A 25,614-nucleotide genomic window follows, 5' to 3' on the forward strand; every position below is an offset into this window, starting at 1 on the left:
GTCCAGAAAGAAGTCACTAAGACAATATCAGGGCTCTGGAATACTGGCCGGTGGGGGGGGGGGTTGAAGAATGCAGATTGTAGAGTTAGGCAGATAGGAGGAAAAGAGATGATATGATACAGATGTTTAAATTAGTGTGGGTATCTTATTGGATTAATTTAGAGGGATTATAAAAAAAAGTAAAAGATGTGAGGGGAGAACCAGGGGCCATCCCTGGAAGTTATGTAAGAATGTGAAGAGCAGTGTGAGGAGTAGATTTTTTACCTTGAGAATTGTGAGTTAATGATGCATTTCCAAAATTTGTTGGTAATACAGAGATTGTTAAGGATTTTAAGATTCAGTATGATAAATACATTGTCAGTTGAATGAACCTCCCATGATGAGTTTGCCAACTCCACAGAGGGTGCAATAATAACAATAAGTGAAAATCTGATTGTCGCAACCTCTATTTGGCATGAACTATGCTTGTTCTATATCAAGCTTCCCTTACACAATTTTTCTTACTGTTTCTGAAGTTTGTAAAGTATACCGGATTAATTCAGATGGAATTATGGAAAGAGAAGATGGCAAGAGGAGGAAAAAACCAGAGGCCATTCTTGGAAGTTATGGAAGAGAGTAGTGAAGAGTGGTGAGAGGAATCAATTGTCATTGAATGAAATGCATTACCAGAATGTGTTGTTAATGCAAGGAGTGTTAAGAATTTTAAGATTTGGTATGATAAATATGTTGACAGTTGAATGAACCTCTCACGATGAGTTCTACTAACTCCATGAAAGGTACAATAATCATAATTCTCATTTTCATGGAGTTAATAGAACTCCATGAATTTCCCTTTTTTATGGATAGGTACTGTGAGAGCTCTATTCCATTCACCTGGAATTTGACCTTCCGACTAGGCTTTTTGAATTATGCAGTTGTGCAGTAAACCACTGTAAACCGTTATACCTCCATATTTGAGCATTTCTGGTTAAATATCTATTCAAATTGGCTTTCCACATTTCAAGTTTTTGATGTTTTTTTTCCCTACTTCATCATCATCAAATTCCTAATATATATCCTCAGGAGGGGATGCTCAAGGGTCAAAGCTGTATAACTGAGAGGAGACCTCCACATAGCCTTTAAGGGAATGCAGAGAACTGACCAGGACTTCTGACCTAATGTCCAATCCTCACCTTCCTGTGGTGGATGCTGTTAGGTATCTATCTAGATACTGAACTAACGAGGATGGGCTGGCAATTTGGGATTTAGCCAACCAAATTGTATTCTTATTGGCTTCAACCAAATGATGGTACAACATGAGAGAATTTCATGCTGGCTGGGGCATCTTCCAATTAAACAAGGCTTCTGTTGTTTTCGCCAGGGAACCAGGGCAAACGGCGAAAAGTCACTACTGGAAAAAATCTTAAAATCCACCCCAACTGAACATCACCAGAGTTCAAGATCGGTACTATCAACATAAGAAGCCTGAATGGCAAAGAAATGGAGATAGCTAAGGAATTGGATAAATACCAGATCAACATAATAGGGGTGACTGAAACAAATAAATACAAAAACTGGTCAGATCTTTCTGAGCAATAAATACAAAATGTTATATTCACGCAATGACAATCAAGGAAAAAGAAGGAGTAGTTATAGTATTCTACACTAAATCTTCTTGAATGGCAGGCAGTATCAAGTATAGTGATGTGGGCAAATATCAGAATGAGGCACTGAACAATGAGACTAATTTGTGCCTATGGTCACACAAGAAGGTTCTACTAAGGTAGAAATGGAGGAATTTTTTGAGGTTTTAGAGAAAGCAACTGACACAATGAAAAAGGAAAAGTTGGTCGTTGGGCATCTAAATAGCAGAGTAGGAAATGATTGTGAGACATACAAAAATATTTTGGGAAAATTTGGAGAAAAGAGGAAAGCTAATAAAAATGGCAAATACCTGTTGGATTTCTGCTCAGGACATGCACTGGTTATTACTAACACCATGTTCCAACACAAAAATGTGCACAAATTCACATGGAGAGAAAGGCAAGGAATAAAAAAAAGTCTTATTGACTATGTTATTGTTGATAGTGATGTTTTCTCCCTGGTGAAAGACACCAGAGTGTACAGAGGATTTGAAATTAGAAGTGATCACCATTTAGTCTTGAGTAGAATAAAATTGAATTTCATATTGAAAAGAAGAACATGTAAGAAAGTTTTAAAGTTGAGCATCTCTCATGTGAACTGTAGACTAAAATACACACATTATTCAAGAAAAAATGAGAGAGTTTGAGAACAGGAACCAAACCTTGGAGATTTAGTGGCAAGCACTGAAGAAAACACTGATTGATTCAGCCAGAGAGGCATGTGGTGAGATTGTCTGCAAGGATAGAAAAATCAGAACTCCATGGTTGAGACAGGAAGTTAAGGAGGCAGTGAAGGAAAAGAAGAAAGCATATCAAGAGTTCCTGGCAAATAAGTCAGCTTGTGCTCTTAGCGAATACAGCGACAAATGTAAGAAAGCTAAACACTGTGTAAAAGTAGCTAAACAAAAGTCATAGGTTAAGAACATAGAAAATAAATATTATTATTGATACAAAATTAATAACGGAAAAAACTCACATACAAAGATTATTTAGTAGCATAATTTTCGCCTGTGTGTCACAGGCATCTTCAGTACATTAAGCTCGAATTAAACAATAACTGACAATTCCAAAAAGTGCCACCGAAGTAGCTGGTGTAAGATAACTAAAAAGGTCAATAACTTTCCTAAAAAAATAAATAAATAAATAAAATAGAAAATAAATAAAAAAAATCAATACAATAAAAAAGTTAGGAAAGATTAGCTGATTTGTGAAGTACTATCTCCCATAAAAGGGGATAGACGTAAGCCATCGGATCTGTTTAAGTTAGGAGAATGAAGTAGAGTTTCACATGTTTCTTTATAAAGGCGTTCCATGGGAAACTGACTTTTGTGAAGAACTCTTGTCTTTCTCCAATGAACTCTGTGTCTAGTGAAGATGGCATGTTCTGTAAGTCCAGACTTTTCAGGTTTAAAATATTCAATATAAGATTGGTGTTCTTCTAGCCGAATAGAGGCAGATCTTCCCGTTTGTCTGAAATAAGATAATCCACAAGAGCACGGAATCTGGTAGACACCTGGATGATTAAGATGTGGAAGCTTGTCCTTAGGAGAAGTGAGAAAGGTGGAGATTTTTCTAAACGGTCGAAAGGCAACAAAAATATTCAGTGGTTTTAAAACTTTTGCTATATGTTCACTGATGCCTTGTACATAAGGGATAGTAATGTGCGTTATTTCTTCTGTGTTTGAAGAGGAAGACATATTAAAACTACTCAAAGTTCTTTTAATGAAGCAATTCTTATAACCATCAGATAGAAAGGAAGAAGTTATATATTGTAGTTCTTTCTGTAAAAGATCGTCTGAAGAACAAAAGGAGTGGGTCCGATGAACCAGTGTTTTAATAGTTCCTGCCTTTTGACTGGGATGGTGATGAGATTCTGCATGGATATAATGGCCTGTATGGGTCTGCTTTCTATAAACTGAGAAATGTAGGTTACCATCTGGTTGGCGAAGAATTAGAAGATCTAAAAAGGCTAACTGCTTATTTGATTCTACTTCTAGGGTAAACTTGATCCTAGGATGAAATGCGTTTAACTTAGTGAGAAATTGTTGAAGTTCATCCGAAGAGCCATTCCATACAGCAAAAATATCATCGACGTATCTGAATCAATGAGTAGGTCTGGGAGAAATGTTGTCAAAGATACGTTGTTCAAAATGTTCCATAAAGAAATTGGAGATAGCCGGAGAAAGAGGATTACCCATTGCTGTTCCTTCAATTTGTTGATACGACTTATTTTTAAAGGAAAAATAACCAGAATTTATTACAAAATCAAATACGTTTACAATGTCTGAGGGAAATTCCTGTTGTAGTGATTCAATGCTTTCCGAAAGAGGCACATTTGTAAATAAAGAAACAACATCTAAACTGGTCATGAAAAACCCAAAAGAGATATAAGGAGACAGGTGAGGAGCAGATGCATGAAGAATATAAGATACAGGCCAGTAGAGTGACTAGTATGGTAAGGAAGGCGAAACTGGAATATGAGAAGAGATTGGCCCTAAGATCCAAAGAAAATCATAGGGAATTTTTTTTTTTATCTATGTGGGCAGTAGGAGGAGAAATGACTGTGGAAGAATGACATTGTGGGATAAAAATGGGAATAGAGTAACTGATGCAGAGGACGTAGTGGAGTTGTTCAATGAACACTTAATTGGTGTATTTCCTGGAGGAGTAAATTTTAAAACTAGAGGGACAGGGAATGTTCGAGGTTTAGAGGTTCAGGAGGAGAACATGTTCCAAATACTGAATACTCTGGATGTCAGTAAAGCTGTGGGACTGGACGATATTTCACCACTAGTTTTGAGAGAATGTGCTAAGGAACTGACAGCTCCTTTGACCTGGCTTTTCATTCAAAGTCTGGCTACGGGAAAGGTACCCAAGGAATGGAAGGAAGGTAAGACAGTGTATATGGGTGGTAGCAGACTGGAAGTGTCTAATTATAGGCCAGTTTGTGTATCATCAGTAGTTGTTAAAGTCTTGGAGAAATTAGTGAGGGACTATATACAGCACTGGGCAGATGAGGGTGATGTTATCTGTGAGAATCAACATGGATTTGTTAAGGGGTGCTCTTGCTTCAGTAATATGATTGCCTTTTATAATAAAGTGACAAGAGTAGTTGATGAGGGAAGGGCATATACTGCCATTTTTTTGGATTTTGCAAAAGGCATTCGACAGAGTGCCATATGATAAGCTGATATTTAAGTTACAGCAGGTTTTGGATGTCGGGTTAGTCAACTGGATTCAGGATTGCCTGTTTGATAGGTATCAGACAGTTGTGTATGGTGGGGCAATATCAAGGAGGCAGAAGATTACAACTGGGGCTCCACAAGGCTGAGTACTGGGACATGTATGGTTTAACCTTTATATCAATGACATTGTCAGTGGATTGCAGGGGGATATTCAGTTGTTTGTAGATGATGTGAAGCTGGGAAGGGTTATTAGTAATAACCCTTTTTAGTTATTAGGAAGTATAGATGTGGTAGTCATGCAAGAGGATTTGAAAAAGCTAGACAGATGGGCAAATGAATGGGGGGTGTCAGTTTAATGCAGCAAAATGTAAGGTCTTGAGGTTTGGGACACATCGATGGGACACTGCATACCCCTATTGGAGGAGATATAGTGGAGGAAGTAGGGGAGACAAGGGATCTGGGGTTGATGATTGACAGAAACCTGAAATTCAAGGGACATATTGCAAAGGTGGTGAAGGTAACACAGAGGATTGCTGCAATAATGAGAAGGACGCTGACCTGCAGAGATAAGAGTTATCATTCCGTTATATAAGACCCTGATCAGACCACACTTAGACTACTGTTCCCAGATATGGTTCACAGGATTTGAAGGGGATAAATTAACTGTGGAAAGGATACAGAGGCAGATAACAAAGTGTTTCAGGACAGTACAATGTTAGTTATGAGGATCAGCTGAGGGAATGTGGACTGCAGAGTTTGGTGGATAGAAGGAGAGGTGATATGATTGAGACTTTTAAACTGTTGAGAGGTGGTTACAGGATTGACACTCGGGAGTTCTTTCACTTGATTGAACAGCGGGAAAGAGTGATGACAAGGTGCCATCCCTGGAAGTTACGAAAGGAAACTGAGCAAGAGGGTGAGGAGTGGTTTCTTTGCATGGAGGGTGGTTGAACCGTGGAATGCATTGCCTGATAGAGTGGTGAGAGCAAGAACAGTTAATGAGTTTAAGGAGTGGTATGATAGACTTTGTGTTTCCAAGGAGGGGACTCCTATGATGTCTTGATAGACTTGCTAGGAAGGACCTCCTGCGATGAGTCTTTTGACTCCTTGAAGGCCTAAATAATAATAATACTTGATAAACATGGTGCCAAGAGGAAATCTCTTCAAAGCACTACAGTTATAGGGTGTAAATGGGATATTATATCAAGCAATATATCATTAGAATTATAACAGCAGTTAGAAATGAAGGAGGTACAGGAAGATGGTTTGAGAAAAATAAGATTGCAACAAGGGTGCACATAATCATTATCTCTACTGTTCTTCATTATCTATATGGTTCATAATATGAAAGAAAGTGGTATTATGTTTGCATTAACGTGGTATTAAATCTGATATCAGACTTGATGATATGAATCTCAGCTTATTACTTTTTGCAGATGATGTTATATTTCGGAATATATCCAGTTCAGGTCTGCAAGATTACCTGACTAAATGAATAATTATTGTGATAAATTTGGTACAACAATCAGCAATAAAAAGACAAACAATGAAAATAGGTAGAGACTTTGAAACATCAACTTTATCCTGAATGGTGAGACTATACAATAAGCAAAACATTTCAGCTATTTCTGCACAATTTTTAGTGAAAATGGTAAATTACACATGGAAATAGACAACAAGAATTAGTAAAGTTGTTATGATATGAAGTCAGCTGAATAAATTCATATGGAATAAGAAAGAAATTAGTCAAAACACTAAATTAGCTGTATACAAATCTTGCAGACTTGTAGTGGATTTATTTAAAAGCATAACATCATCCGCATAAAGCAAAGAGCTGCCATTAACATCTCCAATTTTGATATCAGGTTTGATACCACTTTCCTTCATAATGTGATCTATATAGATAATGAATAACAGAGGAGATAATGTACATCCTTGCCTGACACCCAAGTTAATATTAAGCCATCTTCCTGTACTTCCTGCATTTCTAATGCTGACTTACAACTCAAATAAAGACTAAGTATTGCTTGATATAATGCCCTACTGACATCATATAACTGTAGCGTTTTTGAATAGCTTCTCTCTTGGCACCTTGTCATATGCCTTTTCCAGATCTACAAAACTTAAATACAGATCTTTGGTATATTCCCATGATTTCTCAACTATTTGTCGTAAAGTGAAGATCTGATCCTGACAGCCTCTATTTGGCCTGAATCCAGCTTGTTCTTCACCAAGCTTTTCTTTCACAATCCTTCTAGACCGTTTCTCAAGCATATCAAGTATGTGTGTGTGTGTGTGTGTGTGTGTGTGTGTGTATACACACACACACACACACACACACACACACACACACACACACACACACACACACACACACACACACACACACATATATGTATATATATATGGGTACTAGGAGAGCTCTACTGCAATCATCTGGAATTCGTCCCTCTGAACTATGCAGAGCAGCCACTGTAAGACTTTTATACCTCCATACTTGAGCATTTCTGGTGAAATATCATCTACTCTTGTTGTCTTTCCACATTTCAGGCTTTTGATGGCTTTTTCTATTTCAAATATGGATATGCATTTCTGACTGCATCCCTGTTGAGTTTTTTTTACCAGTGTGCTATCATTGATAGCACTGTTTCATTTAGTAATTTTTCGAAGTAATTACTCCATACTTCAAGGGTATCTTTTTCTGCAGTTCTTCATGTCACCTTTATCATATCTAATTCCTTTTACAGCACTCTTTCCTCCATTTCTGAGCTTCTTCAACAATTTCCAGAATATCTTGCCACCTTCTTGAGTGGTGGAGACTGGGGAGGTATATGTGGTAAGTGGTGATAAAGGTGACTTGGCAGGTGTAGTGAGATCACAACCAACATATAGCTTGGATAGGAATGGCTAAATACCTAAAAATGAACTGTTGTGTTTATTTACAAATACCAGAAGTATCAGAAATAAAGGGGATGAAATGGTTTCAGTGATTGAGTTATTTGCCCCCAAATCATTGGAATAAGTGAAACGTGTTTGAATGATGATGATATAGTAACAGGAATAGAAATGGAAGGGTACAGTATTTTTCATTTGTATTTTGAGGATAGAAAGGACAGGAAGGGAGGGGACTGCTTCTAATGATAGCAGAAGAATTATGTCCACACAAGGTAGACATGAAAGGGGGAAATAGTGGCAATGGTTATGAGGCCGTGTGGTGTAACGTGGAGGTTGAGAGGAAGACATATTTAATTGGATGTTGCTATAGGCCTGGGAATGTGGAAGGTGGTGATGAAGAAATGTATAAACAACTTGGATTAGTGAACAAAGGAAGGGTAATTATTATGGGTGATTTTAATTATGGTAGTATAGATTGAAATGAAGAGATAGCATTTGGGAATAAGGAAAGTGAATTTCTCGAGTTCTTGATAGATAACTATCTCAGACAGCATGTAAAGAAAGGCATGCGAGGATCAAGAGTTCTAGGTCTCATCATTTCATCAGAGGATGTAATGGTTAGAGGGGTTTCACATTTTCCTCCAGTTGGTGAAAGTGATCATGAAGTAATCACCTGTGTTGTGGCTAGTCATATGCAGGCTTTTGTGAGGAAAGGATATATGTGGAATTATAAGGCTGGTGATTATGACACGCTTAGGAGACAACTTGGAGCTATAACATGGAACGAGCAGTTGAGCAGTAAGGAAATAAATGCTGCATGGGAACTTACAAAGAAATCTGTTCACGTCATCAGGGGAACTTAACAATGACCAATCTAGCTATGCTGCCTCTGCTTGGGGAAGGCAGTCATGAGGTCTTGACCTGGGAGATTGCCAGATATGAAGAATTTTCTGTTAAGAAAGGATGTATGTGGAATTACAAAGCAGATGATTATGACAAGCTTGAGGAGTCAGCTCCCAGCAGTGCCATTGCATGAGTTTGGAAGGGAGATATGTTGGCAATGCATGGGTGGGAGTTAGTCAAGGGGGTGTTTGAAGAAAGCAGCAATATCAGACTGTGTCAGAGTCGAAGGATAAATCAGATAGGAGTTTCGTGGATGAATGGCATCATTAAGGAGTTGCACAAAAAGAAAAGTTGTGGAAGGAATACGAAGAAAAAAGTGAACAGCATGTCCATGACAAGTGCAGGCAAAATGAAGGCATGGAGGATGATTTGTATGGCATAGAAGGATGAAGCTAATAATGAGAGGAAGCTAGCTGGGCACAACTTTCCTAAAGAATTCTTTTGCTATGTGGCAATTAAAAGCAAGAATGACTATTGAAGGATGACTTTGAAAAGTGCTGATAGTAACTCAATGCAAACAAAATAGTTGAGTTACTGAGTGATCATTTTGCAAGAATGTACCATCCAGGCTGTGATATTGCAATGCTGGATGTGACATTAACTGGTGGGAGAATAGAGGTTGATTAAATGGAGTTGCTTAAGGATATTGCAGAACTCTATTGCAAACATAGCCATGGGATTAGATGGCATATCAATCCTTGTATTACGAGAACATGCAAGGGAATTAGCTGATGTGGTATTAAATTTAAGCCATAGTTCTTGGAAGTAATTTTTTATATGACTTCTATAGTCCGACCACAGAAGCGAGAGCTGTCATTGGCAGACTGCCAAGAAGAGCCAATTCATGTTGAAGGAGAGAAAGAAATAAGGTGATGTACAAATTGGTTACCAACACGTGAAATCACATGCTTTATACGTAAAATTTTCCAACTGCTATACAAGGCAAAATAGTTACCACTTTAAAAACTACAATGATCATAAAAGAGAAGTTAATTTTCTGGCGTGTAATAATAAATAACTCGTCCCACAATATGTATTGATTACCCTATTATTGGAATGGATTCTCCTTCTTTTGACATGTGCAAAAGTATTGAAGGGGCTCGCATCCGTGGGCATACTATACCCATGAAAGGTTTTTAACCTATATTATAACCTATAATTCTTAGCCTACTCAGAGTGGGCTAGAGATTTTTATTTCTATTTTTATTAAGTTTGAAATTTTTTGTATTTTTTTATTCGTTTTTACCTAGTCCAGAAATCCTGCTTTAGAGACCAAACATGGAACTTTTTTGAGCTACTTCAGGTCTCCACTAAGCAGGGTAGTGGTCTCACACCAGGTGATGAAATCCATCTTCCACCTAAAGACTCTTATAAACATCAATGTCCAGGGTAGCAGGATTCAAACTCATAGCCTGTTGGTTGGAGAGCAGATAGAGTAATCATTTGGCCAACCAGACTAGTAGAGCATAGAAGATTGTAGATGATGGACAGGTGTTAGTTGCAGAGCTCAGTGTTTGAGTGCAATAGGAGAGATACCATTGAAACTAAAAGACTTTTTAGCCTGAGTTTGTTAATATTGTTCTGATGCCTTTATGCTGAAAAAAAATCACAGGAGGCATAAAGTATAAGGTGGTTTACTTTAGTTATTTTTGCAGGAGTTGGAGGAAAATAATGAGGGAAGGAGTTCAGCTTTATCTGTAGGTGTGTTAATAGTAGCATAGGTCATCAGAAGTTGTATCTGATATCTTTTACAAGGGACTAGAAGGATTTGGACAGGAGTGAGTCTACTATTGGCTTTTATGAAGTCAGATTTTGATTTGCTGGTGGTTGTCTTGTATTTATTTGCTTGCATTGGTTGAGTATGAAATTGAGATAGAAAATGACCTGTGGCAAGCTGAGTTTTATTTTTTTTAAACTGCATTGGGTACGCACAGGATCAACTGGAAAAACACAAAAATACTACACAGAAGCTCTTACAAGTCGGAGAGATTGTTCTTAGAGGTGACAGAAGCCCTGAATCACACTCCAAATCTCAACAAATCTTAGGCTGTATTAACTTGACTAAGATCTGGGAGACAGTCATCTTAAGAAAAAACTAGTACCTTTTTTTTTTTTTTTTTTTTTCAGATAGAGGGCACCAGAAATCAGGACTCTAGTCATTGTGTTGCTGCTACAATTTTATTTAACTAGTCTGTTGATTACACTATGTTGTTATAGTCTCGCGTATTGTAACAAACTGTGTTTTTGTGCTCTGAACACCAGCGTAAATATCAGCAATAAGTTAGTAAATTAATTATTTACTTAGTTTCTGTGTTCTAATATATACCGTTAAAAAATAAACAACATGTTTGACGAACACATAAGTCTGTCCACACATGCTTGGGGTACATCTTCTTTTGAACCAGAGCTCAGAAAGTGGGGGGAATGAAGGCCTTCATGCCAGTAAGCATAATTTTTGGCAACCTTGTTCAGAACAGATGTTTGGGTCAGAAAAGTGGAAGCAATAGTCAGACCGTGGAAAGGAAGAATAGAAGTTCCAGATTTCATTTCATTTCATATCGTTGTAGTGCGCTAATGGACATGAGGTTGGGAATGGTTGGAGGGCAAGTGTTCTTTGTGAGAGGAAACTTTCATAAGATTGTGGTCTGAGTTACCAAGAGGAGAGGTGATATCCACAGTGTATTTGGAAGCAAAACTAGTTATTACAAAAAGATCAAGGGTATTGGGAGAATGGAGAGGATAATCTGGAATTCAGGCAAGTAGATGTATAACTTGCTTTAGATCAAATTAAAAATGCTAAGAAATTGTATTCTTGCTTAATCCTTTATCGAAGTATAAGCAAACAAACTCGGCATGTGAAATTTCTTCACGACTAGCTGTGAAGAAATTTCATGAGCAAACTTTGTTTGCTTACACTTGGATAAAGGATTAAACAGGAATATAATTTCTTGGCATTTTTAATTTAATTTATAACCAAGTAGAAAAACTTTCTACAACTTGCTTTAGGTCACTGCTTATAGTAAAAACTTCTACATCATGTCTGGCTTGGTCACTAGTATTGGAAAGGGGAGAGCCAGTTGGAGTCGTGAACATTAAGGTCACCAAGACTTCACTGTTTTGATAGGTGGATTGCAGAAAGTCGAGTTTCATGAATGGGAAAGTGAAGATTAAGAGTAGGCTTTGGAATTTGGAGAGGGTAAATTCAGCAGCTGTGGGGCATGAAAACCTTGAGCCAAAGGAAGTGTAAGGCAGGTGATCTCTAGCAGATATGTTGTATCTCAAAAGCACTCTCTTTGTGGTGAAAAAAAAAAAAAAAAAAAATCAAGAAGGGTGTAATTTGGACATTGAAGTGGACTATGGTTATGTAGCTGTAATTTAATTTTTTTCTCAGAAATCGGAGAGGTCTGATCTGGATATTTATATATGATGATGAATGTCATTTATGTTGGAGTTTATGCCATGGATGCTGGTATAGTGGATGTGAAAATGACTTGCTTGTAGAGATTCTGTCATGATTATATATTTTTCTTGGGTCGGTTTATTTGTTGGGATCAGTTTTTGAGGAAGATTTATTTTGATCTCAGTGTCACTGTTGTTATTTGTATATATAATTTTGGTTAGATGAAAGGTTAATGGGAACATTCCGTGATATTCTTCTGCTTTGCAAAGATATTTAATAGATTACCACATGATAGATTGGTGTATATACTTGAAATAGATACAAGCAAGTGAATGCTGCATATGTGTGCACTTGCTTGGGTCAAGACTGCAGTAATCTGTTGATATTCTTCTTAAATAGCTGGAGGTTGTAACTCTTGGAGAATAATTTTATGGGGAAGGCATTCATTTTTATTTATTTTATTTTATGGGAAGTTCTATTTCACAGAACTGAGGTAGATAGAATAAAAGATGACTTGGAGTAGAAGGAAGGTGAATCAGCAGTTCAGCTGTAAAAGGATGATTTGCAACTGTTGCTCATATTCCTGTAGGGTTAGCAGAAATAGAGAGCATAATGGACACTATTTCTGTTGAACAGCACTCATTTAAATATCTGCGGAAGAAGATACAATGCAAAAACTGACCACCTGTGAGTGTGTATGTGAGAGAGAGAGAGTCATCAGTAAACTGAATCACTCTCTTCTGGAAGAACAGCATGAAGAATTTTTAGAGAGGTCTTAGGTGTACCATACTAAATGTAAGACAGCATCCCGAGGTTTGGTGGATTTGAGATTTTTACAGAGTAAGCAACTGGACAGAAGAAAAGTAACATCTTGATAGAAAAAAGGATGCCAAGTTTCTTGGAAGTTGAATATGCCATATAGGTGATATGATTATATTAGGAAAAGAATGGACTTAGTCAATCTGAGAAGAGAAATCTAGTCTTGACTGTTAAGTTGTGAGAAGACAAAAAAAAAAACTGTCTTTTAGAAGCATTGAAGGTGTCTAGTTTATTTTTTTTCCCTATGAAGGATACTTTGGAGATCATAATAAATTTAGTTTAATCCTTTATCCAAGTGTGAGCAAACAAAGTTTGCACCTGAAAGTATCTTCAGGACTGGGGTAAGGTGGTGCAACACCAGGGCGACTCCTTGCAAAGGTAGAGCAAGATACTATCACTCCTATCTCAGTATCTCCCATAATGCAAAACACATCTCCTTGTGGATATGTCTAATGTTATGCATTAAGGGAAGGGCCACTACCCAGACTAGTTTCGGCCTTTATTGAGGTCTCTTCAGTGAGAGCCAGGCCCAAGTGAAGATACCAGCCAGAAGTATTAGCAAGGTCTTCTCTACCTATAGGAGTTTCCAAATGGTGTGCCACCTTTTTAATAAATTACTCTGGAGTTAGAGAAAGATGTTGAAAGTTTATTTTTCACTTAGTTAGAATATAATAAATTTAGTTTAATCCTTTATCCAAGTGTGAGCAAACAAAGTTTGCACCTGAAAGTATCTTCAGGACTGGGGTAAGGTGGTGCAACACTAGGACGACTGCTTGCAAAGGTGGAGCAAGATACTATCACTCCTATCTCAGTATCTCCCATAATGCAAAACACGTCTCCTTGCGGATATGTCTAATGTTATGCATTAAGGGAAGGGCCACTACCCAGACTAGTTTCAACCTTTATTGAGGTCTCTTCAGTGGAGTGATAGTAGCTTGCTCCACTGAAGAATGGGAAAGTCCTTTGCAAGGAGTCGCCCTGGTGTTGCACCACCTTACCCCAGTCCTGAAGATACTTTCAGGTGCAAACTTTGTTTGCTCACACTTGGATAAAGGATTAAACTAAATTTATTATATTCTAACCAAGTGAAAAATAAACTTTCAACATCTTTCTCTAAATCCAGAGTAATTTATTAAAAAGGTGGCACACCATTTGGAAACTCCTATAGGTAGAGAAGACCTTGCTAATACTGCTGGCTGGTATCTCCACTTGAGCCTGGCTCCCACTGAAGAGACCTCAATAAAGGTCGAAACTAGTCTGGGTAGTGGCCCTTCCCTTAATGCATAACATTAGACATATCTGCAAGGAGATGTGTTTTGCATTATGGGAGATACTGAGATAGGAGTGATAGTAGCTTGCTCCACCTTTGCAAGGAGTCGCCCTGGTGTTGCACCACCTTACCCCAGTCCTGAAGATACTTTCAGGCGCAAACTTTGTTTGCTCACACTTGGATAAAGGATTAAACTAAATTTATTATATTCTAACCAAGTGAAAAATAAACTTTCAACACTTTGGAGATCAGTTTTAGTGAAACACTGGTTTGGTGAAATAACAGATTCCTGAGGAACACCGGCATTAACAGGAAAATATGAAGAGAGAGAATCCATTCCACCATTATACACAGTGAATGACCTAAGAGAAAATTGGTGATCCAATTATAAAGGGAGGAAGTCTGACCATGCCAATTTACTGAGAGGCCCTCACGCTAGACTCTCAGATGTCCTGGAAATGTCAAATGCAAAAGTGCAGGTTTCTCTTAACCTTTACATGGCACACATCAAGTGGTGGGTGATATATTCCCGATTTGCTGTGGCTCTTGATTAGCATAATTCATATTATTGGTGGTTGCTCATGACTTGACAGTTCTCCAGGTGTTGAAGAGTTTGGCTGTTGGTGACTTTCTCCATTACTTTGGACAATACTGACCTGAGAGCAATTGCTAGTTTGATGGCAGACACTCCTCATCCATTTTTATTTTTTCACTTGACAGTAAATGGGCTTGCTTCCATGCTGTAGGGTAGATGCCATCCTACAGCATGGAAGCATGCAGTGCCATAATTTTTGAACTGCAGGTTGTGACCCACCAATTGGTTGTAACTAGCATTTTTTAACGAAATAGCATAGAAAATATCAGAGCAAATCTCATAGATTTCATATCTTTAAAACACTTCGATTTTTGAGTTTTTACAAGTTTCAAATCTAACTTGTTTATGCTGATGTTAGGAATGCAAGGCATTAAATGTTAATAAAATAATATTCGATATTAACTTGGATACTTTTTTACTTTATTATGTTTTTGCATTTTGAAAAATGATGGAGACAACTGCCGTGTTAGAGTAAAAACTATAGTTTAATATAAACCAAAATCAACACTCGACGTTTGAACCTTCATATCAAGGTTCATCTGGAGCATACACAATATATACAGAGAAACAAGCTGCACAATCTACATGGTTTGCTAAAGTTACTGACCAACCGTTACTACAATTATTGGCCTGACCTCTGGTGGGGAAAAAAAAACTTTACTACATCAAAACTAGAGTCCTATTATTATTGTTATCTATTAGGTTACAAAATACAAAACTAACTAAATTGGGCTGGAGAGCAACACGTTTATATATATATATATATATATATATATATAAAAACAATGTGATTATACATATAAATTTCAACCAATTGGTAATGGAATAGTTTCCTAAAGTATGCTAGATACTAAGTAGGCTGAATATGTGCCATCCAAATTCTTGGAATTTTTATGTCACCTTTATTGTTGAGATTAGGTGGTTAATCAGAATTTCACAAGCTTCTTTAAATTTTCTTTAATACCAAGCTTTTGTGTGATGTAAAGAGCAGGTACTTTTCCAATCAGTTTGGTGTAGGATGTTTAGAGAGTGATCCGAGAGGCCTCCTTCACCAAAATTGTTATATTTAATGTGTCTTTTGTATTCTTTTTTATGTATAGGGATTATACATCCAGTTTCGCCAATGTAAGGTAAGTTACAGGTGCAGTAGATGCAATAAACTCCAGGATGTGCCAATGGGAGGAGAGGATCCTGAGAGGAGCTGAATAATTTTTTTAATTTTATAGTTGGTTTAAAAATGGCATTGAGATTATAATGGTGTAGGATTCTATTGATTTTTTTCTGATAACCCTTTTAATGTATGAGGTGGCTATGGTTTTACTGTAATCTGTATTCTTTTTTGATGAAGTTTTATGAAGAATTTTATTAATAGTATTTTTGTTATATCTATTATTTATAAATGTGTTGCTAATAATTTTTAATTCTTGTTTAAGAGCTTGTTGATTAGAACAAATTGTTATAGCTCTGTTTTTAAGGGTGTTAATCACTTCAAATTTTTGCGATGGGTTAGCATGTATATATTGGCCAGTTTTGCAGTAAACCATGAAGGTTAGACTGCCTGAGGAAGACATGTGACCAGTGTATCCAGGAACGGGAGCGAGTTCTGGTTTTCAATTTCGATAGTAAATTGTATGCGTTCATGTTGATTGTTCAGGTGGCTAAGGAATGTGTTTAATGTTTGTCAACCGTGTGGCCAGATAATGAAAACATCGTGTTTTCATTATCTGGCCACATGTTCGACAACGGTGTTTATATAAAGGAATCAAGAGCACTTTGCTCAAAAGCTTCCATATAAAAGTTAGCAATTGGGGGGGGGGGGGGAGATAATGGTGAACCCATGTCCATACCTTCTTTTTGTAGGTAAAATTTATTTTGCCACACGAAGTAACCGGAACGTAGTACGTGGACAAAGGGCCGTAATGTCGGGTGAGAATTTGTTCCGTTGGAGGAGAATTGTCACTGATTGGGACATTTGTGAAAAGGGCAGAAACGTCAAAACTGATACTTGGTGACTTTCTCCAAGTCTGTTAGTTTGATGGCAGTATTAAATGAAATTATTATTCATTCTCAATCCTGTACATCTAAACAACAACAACCTGAACTACAACCTTTCAGACTGTCATCTGCTGCGGCCAAATACTGGCGTTCATGAGATGCTATATGCATGCATACGCCTAACAATGAAGCCAACGAGGGAACAGTTTTGAATACGCTGACTTCTACGTTTCAACGTTAAATATATACATTTACTTTCCGTGATGTTTACAGTTTTTTCCTCTATGTTTACTGGTTATTTCTTTTATAATGTGCACCTGAAGAAGGCTGATTCAAGCTGAAACTAGTTCTGTAGTACTAATAAACTGTGTTTTTTCATTTCTCTCGGTTCTAGTCATTCAGACTTTTTGTAAATATGTATAACAACCGAGTAAATCAATCTTCGTGTGTGTGTGTGTGTGTGTGTGTGTAAAATGTATTTCGTATTGTGGGTCATGTTGAAAAAGTTTGAAAAACATGATACAATGTACAGATGATAAAGAACAGATGCTAGTTCAGAAGCACAACTGGTGGGATTCCATCAGCAGAATCTTGAACAACTTACATACACCAGTAAGGCTTGTGATAATGGAATCCCACCAGTTGTGCTCAAGAATAGATACTAAAAAGGCTTCAGAAGGCAATGTTCTTCCAGTTAAAGAAGGAATAATTTGTCTTTGTCATCTGTGTAGGAGTTGGATTAGAAGAATGATACCAGGAGGTAAGTTTTATCTTTAGCTGATGATTCATTGTCACTGTTTGTGTGTGTGTGTAATAAGCAGAATCACAGAGGGCAAAAGTTGTCCCAACAGTTTTGTATGGCAACAGAAGTCCTGCCCAAAAGTCCTGTGTTGGCAGAGGTGACTAGAGGTTTCTGAATTAGCTAACCTTTGCTCACCTATGGTACTAATATCAATTCACTCCTCTCTCATAGGAACTACAAGAATAGCAGCATACTTGGGATTTGGCCAGGACCTTTTTTTGTTGTGTAGATAAGTGAATGAGTTTACAATGTGTTTGCTATAGTGAGAGTCAACTGTATTATAAGTTTACAACTTTGTGTTGAAATTCCCATTGGAAGAAGAAATGAATCACAATAGTTGAAAATTGTGATACTTATCTATTTATAGATTAAATATAGTTTTATGTATTAAATTTTACATTACATTGGTTTCTATAAATTAAGAAACAACGAGTCTTGTTATCAGATACAAATGAGTGGCACTATCAGCAATCTATGTAAATGAGCCATGGCATAAAAGCAGGTGTTTTGGAGTAGTTTTCCATTTTGTGGCTAGAGTGAAAATAAGACTTTTTGTGATAACAGAATTCTTAATATGACTGCAAGACATTATTTAAAACCAATGAATTGAGGTGGCGAGCCATTGTAAGACTAGAAGCTTGCCAAAGTCAGGCAGAAATAGCCAGATCCAACAGTCACAAACAGCATCCTGGAGATACCATGAAGGAAGTCAATGGTACAACTGCAGTGGGCGAACAATATCTCTGATTATCTGCTTGCTGAAATAGGAGTGCTATCCTGAAAAAGCTAAGATCTGACTACGTGTGATCTACAGGAATACTGGTGTATATACTTCCCCTGTGTGCTGAAGGCTTCATGAAATGTGGTTTGCATGCAAGATGACCTGCATGTGGAAGTGTATTGTTTACAGACAAGTCCTCATTTTCTCTACAAAGCGATTACCAGGCATGCTCTAATTTGGAGAGAACCAGAGACACGTTATCATTCTTCTAATATCTGTGAAAGGGACGCTTGTGGTGGAGTTGGTGTGATAGTTTGGGAAGGAATCTCATTGGGTGGATACACTGACCTGTATGTGTTTCTTAGCAGAACCATTAATACTGCAACTTATAGAGATGAGGTCCTGGACTGCTATGTTTATCCCTGTATAATAAGTGCATAGGGGAGATGTTTAAACTACAAAATGATAATATTTGTGCTTGATGAGAACAAATATTATATATAGTCTTGTAGTTTAAACATCTTCCATAATACGCTCACAATAGGGAAGACCTTTTAAAAGGGGAGACATGCTGCTCTCACCCCCTCCTCTAACAGACTTTATGGGACTTAGGAGAGCTTTGCAGGAGCAATGGGTGTTGTTACCATCTGAGCTCCTGGATACTGTTATTATCGTTAGGGGTACTAGCAAACATTGTACAGAAAGATGACTAGAAACAATTAGTTACAGTCCTGATATTAGATGTTATCAGAGCTTCACAGTTGGTATATATAAATAAGTATAAACATGTTAAATTCATTACTGTCTGTGTGTTGGAACACTGCTAGTTGTTGCTGTCACATTCAGTAGCATCGTGCGTGTCATATCCTAGGTCCATGGCAGTTTAATTTTTTAATGAAAACAGACCAAACTTGGTGTAAGATTAAGCCTTGATTTTTGTTACAATCTATGGGGATCTTAAGCATTTGTGACCATGAACTTTTGTTCTTTGCCAAACTACTTAATGGCCTGTGGTAGTTGTGTGGGATGCCAAGCCTAATTTATGTGATATGCTTTTTTCAGTGTCTTTTACATGTTCAGAAATGTGGATCTCCTCCAACCTTCCCATTTGGCCTACACAGAAAATGATACAAGAGGAATGAATAAAGGAATGAGGAACTACACTACCTGAGGCATGACCTCACCTTCAATGGTTATGAACCCAGGATGATCAAGAAAATTCTTAATACACCTCTTACAACTCATGTACTTAAACAAGACTGTAAGAATGCACTCATGCTACCTTACACCAAGAATATTACAAAGTGGCAAAGTTGCTCTGTGAGTACAACACTAAAGTGGCTTTTTTTTTTACTGTTCCATAAAATCTTCAGATTTTTGCATCCACCAAAACCTCCACATCATCCCATGAGAAAACTAGGAGTTTATGACATTCGTGCTCTTGTGGCATTTGCTATGAAGGCCAAATGGGAAGGAACACAAATAACAAAATTTGTGTTTGTATAGTATATTATTGCAGATTTTCATCTTTATATGTATTTAGTGTATTTTATAACATAGTTTTGACATACGACACGCATGTTGCTACAGAACGTGACAGCAGCAGCAGCTAGCATTGTTCCAACACATATACAGTAATCAGTTTAAAGCTTTTATTCTGGTTATTTATTTATGTGTAATTAATTTTTCTAGTCTCTTTTCTGTACAATTTACTGATAGCACTGATGATGTAAGTCTAACAACTTACAAAACTTGTAGGATTATATTTTATTATACTCATTAATTATCTTCAAACATGTCATCTCAATACCAGAAACTGTCTACAGAACTGCTGAATCATAGAAACTTATGCATTCAGTATTGCTGTGAGTAGTGATATAGATATGAAATATCATTGTGAGTACTGTATTGCTGTGAGTAGTGATCCACATTCCTTAGAGGTACTTTGAAAATCTCATTTTGACCTCTCGTTTTGGCTCCTTGTCTTCGTGTACAATGATCCAAAACTGTTTTTCACCAGATTGCATAAAAATTCATCATACAGTTTTTGTGTTATGATTTTTTTCTTTGTTCCTTAATTTATGGAAACCTCTGTATAATAAATATCATTATTGACCTCATTTCATATAAATTACAATAAAATGCCAATAAAACATTAATTTTTTTTAAAAAAAGTCATACCACATAGATATGGACAGAAATAAATATGATTAATAACTTGGCTATTGTTAGTTTAAATCTTTTTTCCCCCCAAAAAAATCAATGCATTTTGATTATTTTTAACATCAGCTAGTTGAGAAAACTGCCAAGATTACACATTTTCACAAAGATGGCTACAATGGTGCTATACTTCTATGTCTTGCTGTGAATGAAGCCCTTCATGCAGACTCAGGAAAACAGCTGGATCCAGTTAAGTTTTTAGATAACTTAATTAACAAAATGGAACATGTAGAGAAATGTTCATTAAAAGAAAGGTAAATATTTTTACCTTTTTACCTTATTTTTTACCTAACCTTATCTTTTACTTTACCTTACTTTTTACCTTATTTTTACCTTATTTTTTTCTTTGTTTTAATGAGTATGTATGATTATATAGTGAATCGCTTATTATTGCATACTGTTTGAACAATATGCAATAATAAGCATTTTACATAGTCCCACAGATGATATCTTGACTGCCATTCTGGAGAATTTAATATGAGGGATTTCACAAAATGCACTGTATGTAAAATGTATTCATTACTGAGGATTAAAATTTGTGGATGGAAAGTGAAAATGACAAGAGATTAAGTTGAACATGTTTTGCAAGTGAGTAGCAGAAGTGTGAGTTGTTTAATAAGTGAGATAGTGGAGTGGTGACTTCTGATGAAAATGTGAGTGCCATAGAGAATGTAAATGGGAATGAGCATAGGTGAACAAATTACAAATGATAACATGAAAGTATAGATGAAAGCTTAGGAGAATAAAGAGGTAGCCTTAATGCGAGAAATAACTTGCTACTTATTGTCTAGATATAGCATGAGTTTGAGCAAGGAGAAATATCTAGTACACTTGAGATGTACTTGATGAATTGGTGATGAAGATATGTTTTGTAGTGCAGATATTAAGGATATTAGTAAGACTATTAAAATGCAATGATGGAAAATTAAAGAGTTAAGAATTGATTGTTTTTTTCAGGTGCAAATGATTTAAAATGTGACCAGTGTAGAATAAGAAAAGATACTAATGAGTTACTTCAAGAGTGAAAAAGAGCAAACAAGAGAGAATGTAAGTCTCTTTGTCACAGTATGGTAGGAGTGAATTGAGAAGAAGGACCATGATTTCAAATGACTCAATGTACAGGTTATGCCTAGAGTAATGAAATGCAGTTTGTAGCTGGGTAGAGTGAAATTGATGTACAAAAAATATATACATGACTGATGGATTGTACTTGAATAGTTTGGAGCTAGATGTTTCAAGCAAATGTTATTCAGTGAGAGATTGGAAGTACAAAAAAAAAAAAAAAAAAAACATGAAAACATGAATAGAGAAATGTATGTGCCCAGACACCTGTTGGAAGATACTTGAGGTGCAAACTTTGTTTGCTTGCACTTGGATAAAGGATTAAACTAAATTTAATATAGTCTAACCAAGTGGGAAAAAACTTCCAACATCTTTAAATCCAGAGTAATTTAATAATAAGGTGGTACACCTTTTGGCAACTCTTATATGTAAATATGACTTCTCCATTGCTTCTGCTTTGGTATCACCACTTCTGGGTCTGGCTTCCACTGACAAGACCTCAATAAAGGTCAAAACCGGTCTGGGTAGTGGCCCTTCCCTTAATGCATAGACATTATACATGTCTGCAAGGATATGTGCTTTGCATTATGGGAGATACTGAGACTGACAAAGAGTGATGAGAGCTTGGTCCACCTTTACCACAAGTTGCTTCAGTTTTGAAGTTAATTCAGGCGCAAACTTTGTTTGCTTACACTTGGATAAAGGATTAAACTAAATTTAATATAATGCCCAGACACCTTTCATGCATGTTAGTGTGGGAACAAAGATGATCACAAAATGTTGAATGTGTCAGTCATTATGTGTTTCAAGGCTAGTTTTGCACATGAGGTGACACTAGAATTCATAAGCTCGTATGCAAATACCAGAATAAAGGTGAGAACTTTTTTGGCAGCAGTTAATTTGACTTGGCTAAGAATGATTGTCATTAGTGATATATTCGGTTGATGAAGGATGATATAAGGATGGAATGTAAGAAGCATTATATTTTTAGGAAGGATTGGATGAATGGGGAAGATGTATTGTTGATGATAGCAGAAGGTAGGATTGAGAGAAGCAGTGAATTTGAATATTTCTAGTGTGGGATAGAAGCTAGGACAAAATATATAGATTATTGCTGTAGACTAGTTTGTTGCATAGGACTTCAGTTATGATGGACATAGATTAGAACGGGGAAAGAGCATGCAAAAGGAAGGAATTGGAATTTGTGTAAATACTATGAGATAATAAACTTGAAAAAAAAAAAAAAAACATGACAGAGAGGTCCTGGTGTTTGAGAGTGCTGATAGAGAGTGGTGATAATGTGTAGACATACTTGTATCCTATTATATGTGCTTTAGTGTTCACACATTGTTGTGTTTGTACTGACTGTTAGGAAAATCCACAAGGGTTCATATCCAATTGGTGAAAAAGTGATCGACTCAAGATCAAAAAAAAATATATATATATATATATATATATATATATAATTTTAATAAAACTAAATAAAGCTTATATAAAAGATAAATGTCTTTACAACCAACAATAGACTTTACTGTACACTTACAAATTGTGAATTAGAATACATTATCATTGAAATATTACAGTTATTAGATATCTGGTAAGTACATTTAATAGATTTTGATAGATTACCACATGATAAGTTGATAAGCAAACTAGAGCAGATGGGGTTGGATATTAGATTGGTGCATTGAATTGGAGACTGGCTATGTGATAGTATCAACAAGTTATGTATCGGGGAGCAATATCCAGGAAAAGGAAAGTCACTAGTGGTGTGCCTCAGAGGTCTTTATAGCCATTACTGTTTAACTTGTATATTAATGATATTGATGAAGATTTGGATGGAGATATTCAGTTGTTTGCAAATGATGCAAAGTTGGGCGAACCATGAAGAGTAGAGAAGATGTTGTGGCCTTACAAGAAGACTTGAATAAATTGAGTGATTGGGCACAGGAATGGGGATGTGAGTTCAATGTTGTAAAATGTAAGGTTTTAAAATTTGGAAAACAAAGAAGGGATGCAGAATTTATGCTTGGTGGGGATATATTGTTGGAAGTGGAGAAAATGAGAGATCTGAGGGTGATATTGGATAAGGTTCTGAAATTTAGGGGGACACATAGCCAAAATTGCGAAGACATCATAAAGGCTTCTGGGAATGATGTGGAGGACACTGACTTGTAGAAGTAGGGAGATTCTTGTTCCATTGTATAAGGCTTTGATTAGGCCACACATGGACTATTGTGTCCAGATTTGGTCACCTGGTTTTCAGAAGGATGAAGAGATGTTGGAGAGGGTCCAGAGGCGACTGACTAAGGTAGTTTCTAACTTCTGGAATGCCGAGTATGAGGAAAGATTGAGAAGATGTAACTTGCAGAATCTGGTGGACAGGAGGAGGGGGGGGGATAGGATAGAGACCTACAAGTTATTAAGGGATTGTTATAGGATCAATGCTGGAGAGGTTCTACAGAAAATAGTGGGATATCAGGGGAGAACCAAAGGTCATCCCTGGAAGCTGTATAAGGAGGACGTGAGTAGGAGAGTGAGAGGCAGATTTTTTTCATGCAGAGTTGTCGAATGTTGGAATGCCTTGCCTGAGAGTGTGGTGTCTGCAGAGAATTTGAGTGTGTTTAAAGCATGGTATGATGAGCTGTGATAAAAGGACCTCCCAGATGAGTCTCTGACTCCATGGAGTCTTGGGTAATAATAATAATTAATAATTTTATAAAACTAATTAGATTGAAGACTTTCTAAATTTCTCTTGTTATCTCTAGAAGATAGAATCACTCATGCACTGACTCATTCTAGTATTGGATTGTTTTACATATTATTATCAGTCCACTAGACTGAGAACCCTGTTTTCACAGCAAATTAAAAAAAAAAAAAAAATATATATATATATATATATATATATATAAGAATTACTAAAATGGAAAGTCCTTTTTCTGTCTCAAATTACATCAGGTAATTTAATTATAAAAGTACAATCACAAATTCTTTATCAGAAGAGTTTCCTTATGGGGTTTTTCATCCCGCAAAGCAGGCAAACTGGCCTTGAGAACTCAACACTACAGGCCATAGGATACACCGGGGCATAAGGCTGACCACCTTATCCTGTAAACGGAGTGAGGTCCGATGAACAGTGGACCCTCGACACCGCAAGGTAAAAGAGGGTATAAGGAAGATGAGATGATGAGTTTCCTTATGTTTTTTTAATGTTTCCTTTAATGTTTTATAAAAAGTATCAGGAAAGTTGAGCTCTTTGATTAGTGTCCATTGTAGTTTCAGATTCTCTAATTCACGGGTCGGCAACCTGCAGGCCACATGCGGCCCAAACGTGCATTTTTGGCAGCCCATAAAAGATTGACCAGACTTACATGGCATGTGGCCCGTATGCTGAATTATTTAAATAATACATTTTATAATATGAATAAATTAAAAATTATTTTATACCTATACTTCGTGATATCACCTGTGCAACTTGGAAATACAAACAAAAGGAAACTTATTGGTATTATTGAAGATTTACAAATGGAAGTTTTAACAAGTATTGTGGATTTTCATAAAAGTAGCATCGAAATGTGATTATTTTTGAACACTTTTAATGTTAACATTGATGACATACCAAACCAACTACAGATGGAAGTTTTGGAATTACAGCACAATGAAACATTAAAGAACGCATTTTTGTTAGAAAATATCCAAAAATTTTATCGATGCTTACCAAAAAAAATTTGAAGTGTTAATCAGTTTCACAAAGAAGATGATAGTCACATTTGGAAGCACATAATTTGTGAATAAGCATTTTCTGCCATGAGTATTAGAAAAAACAAATTTTCTTCTCAACCTGACTGATGAACTTTGCATGCTTCGATTCGAATTTGCACCTCAGGTTGTAAAGTGGATATAGATAACTTTGCTAAGGGAATCACAAAAGTCACATTAAGGAAGGAGACACACATATTGTGATGCACAAACTATATTACTTTGTTTTTATGTGATAATAATTTTTCATTGAGTTTTATTTTCATGCTTGTTTCATATCTGGTACTTTAAATATGTCTGTGTTTTTTAATTTTCACTCACTACTATCTCTTAATTAAATGCTTGCGGCCTGATTATTAAAAATAA

General features: G+C 36.5%; 1 protein-coding gene across 2 annotated transcripts in view; it reads left to right on the top strand.

Annotated features, from left to right (window-relative positions):
- Positions 1-25,614, top strand: part of LOC150110534 (ADP-ribosylhydrolase ARH3-like) — a 171,376-nt gene that overhangs the window by 40,713 nt on the left and 105,049 nt on the right. For both annotated transcript variants that reach the window (XM_090394609.1, XM_090394604.1), the window contains exon 4: positions 20,497-20,681. In XM_090394609.1, the coding sequence (XP_090250735.1) occupies positions 20,497-20,681 (185 nt within the window). The remainder of the gene's footprint in view (positions 1-20,496; positions 20,682-25,614) is intronic.

This window comes from Typopeltis vanoorti, chromosome 1 (assembly GCF_054136105.1).
Source record: "Typopeltis vanoorti isolate ZY-2024b chromosome 1, IOZ_Tvanoo_1.0, whole genome shotgun sequence".
NCBI lineage: Eukaryota > Metazoa > Arthropoda > Arachnida > Uropygi > Thelyphonidae > Typopeltis > Typopeltis vanoorti.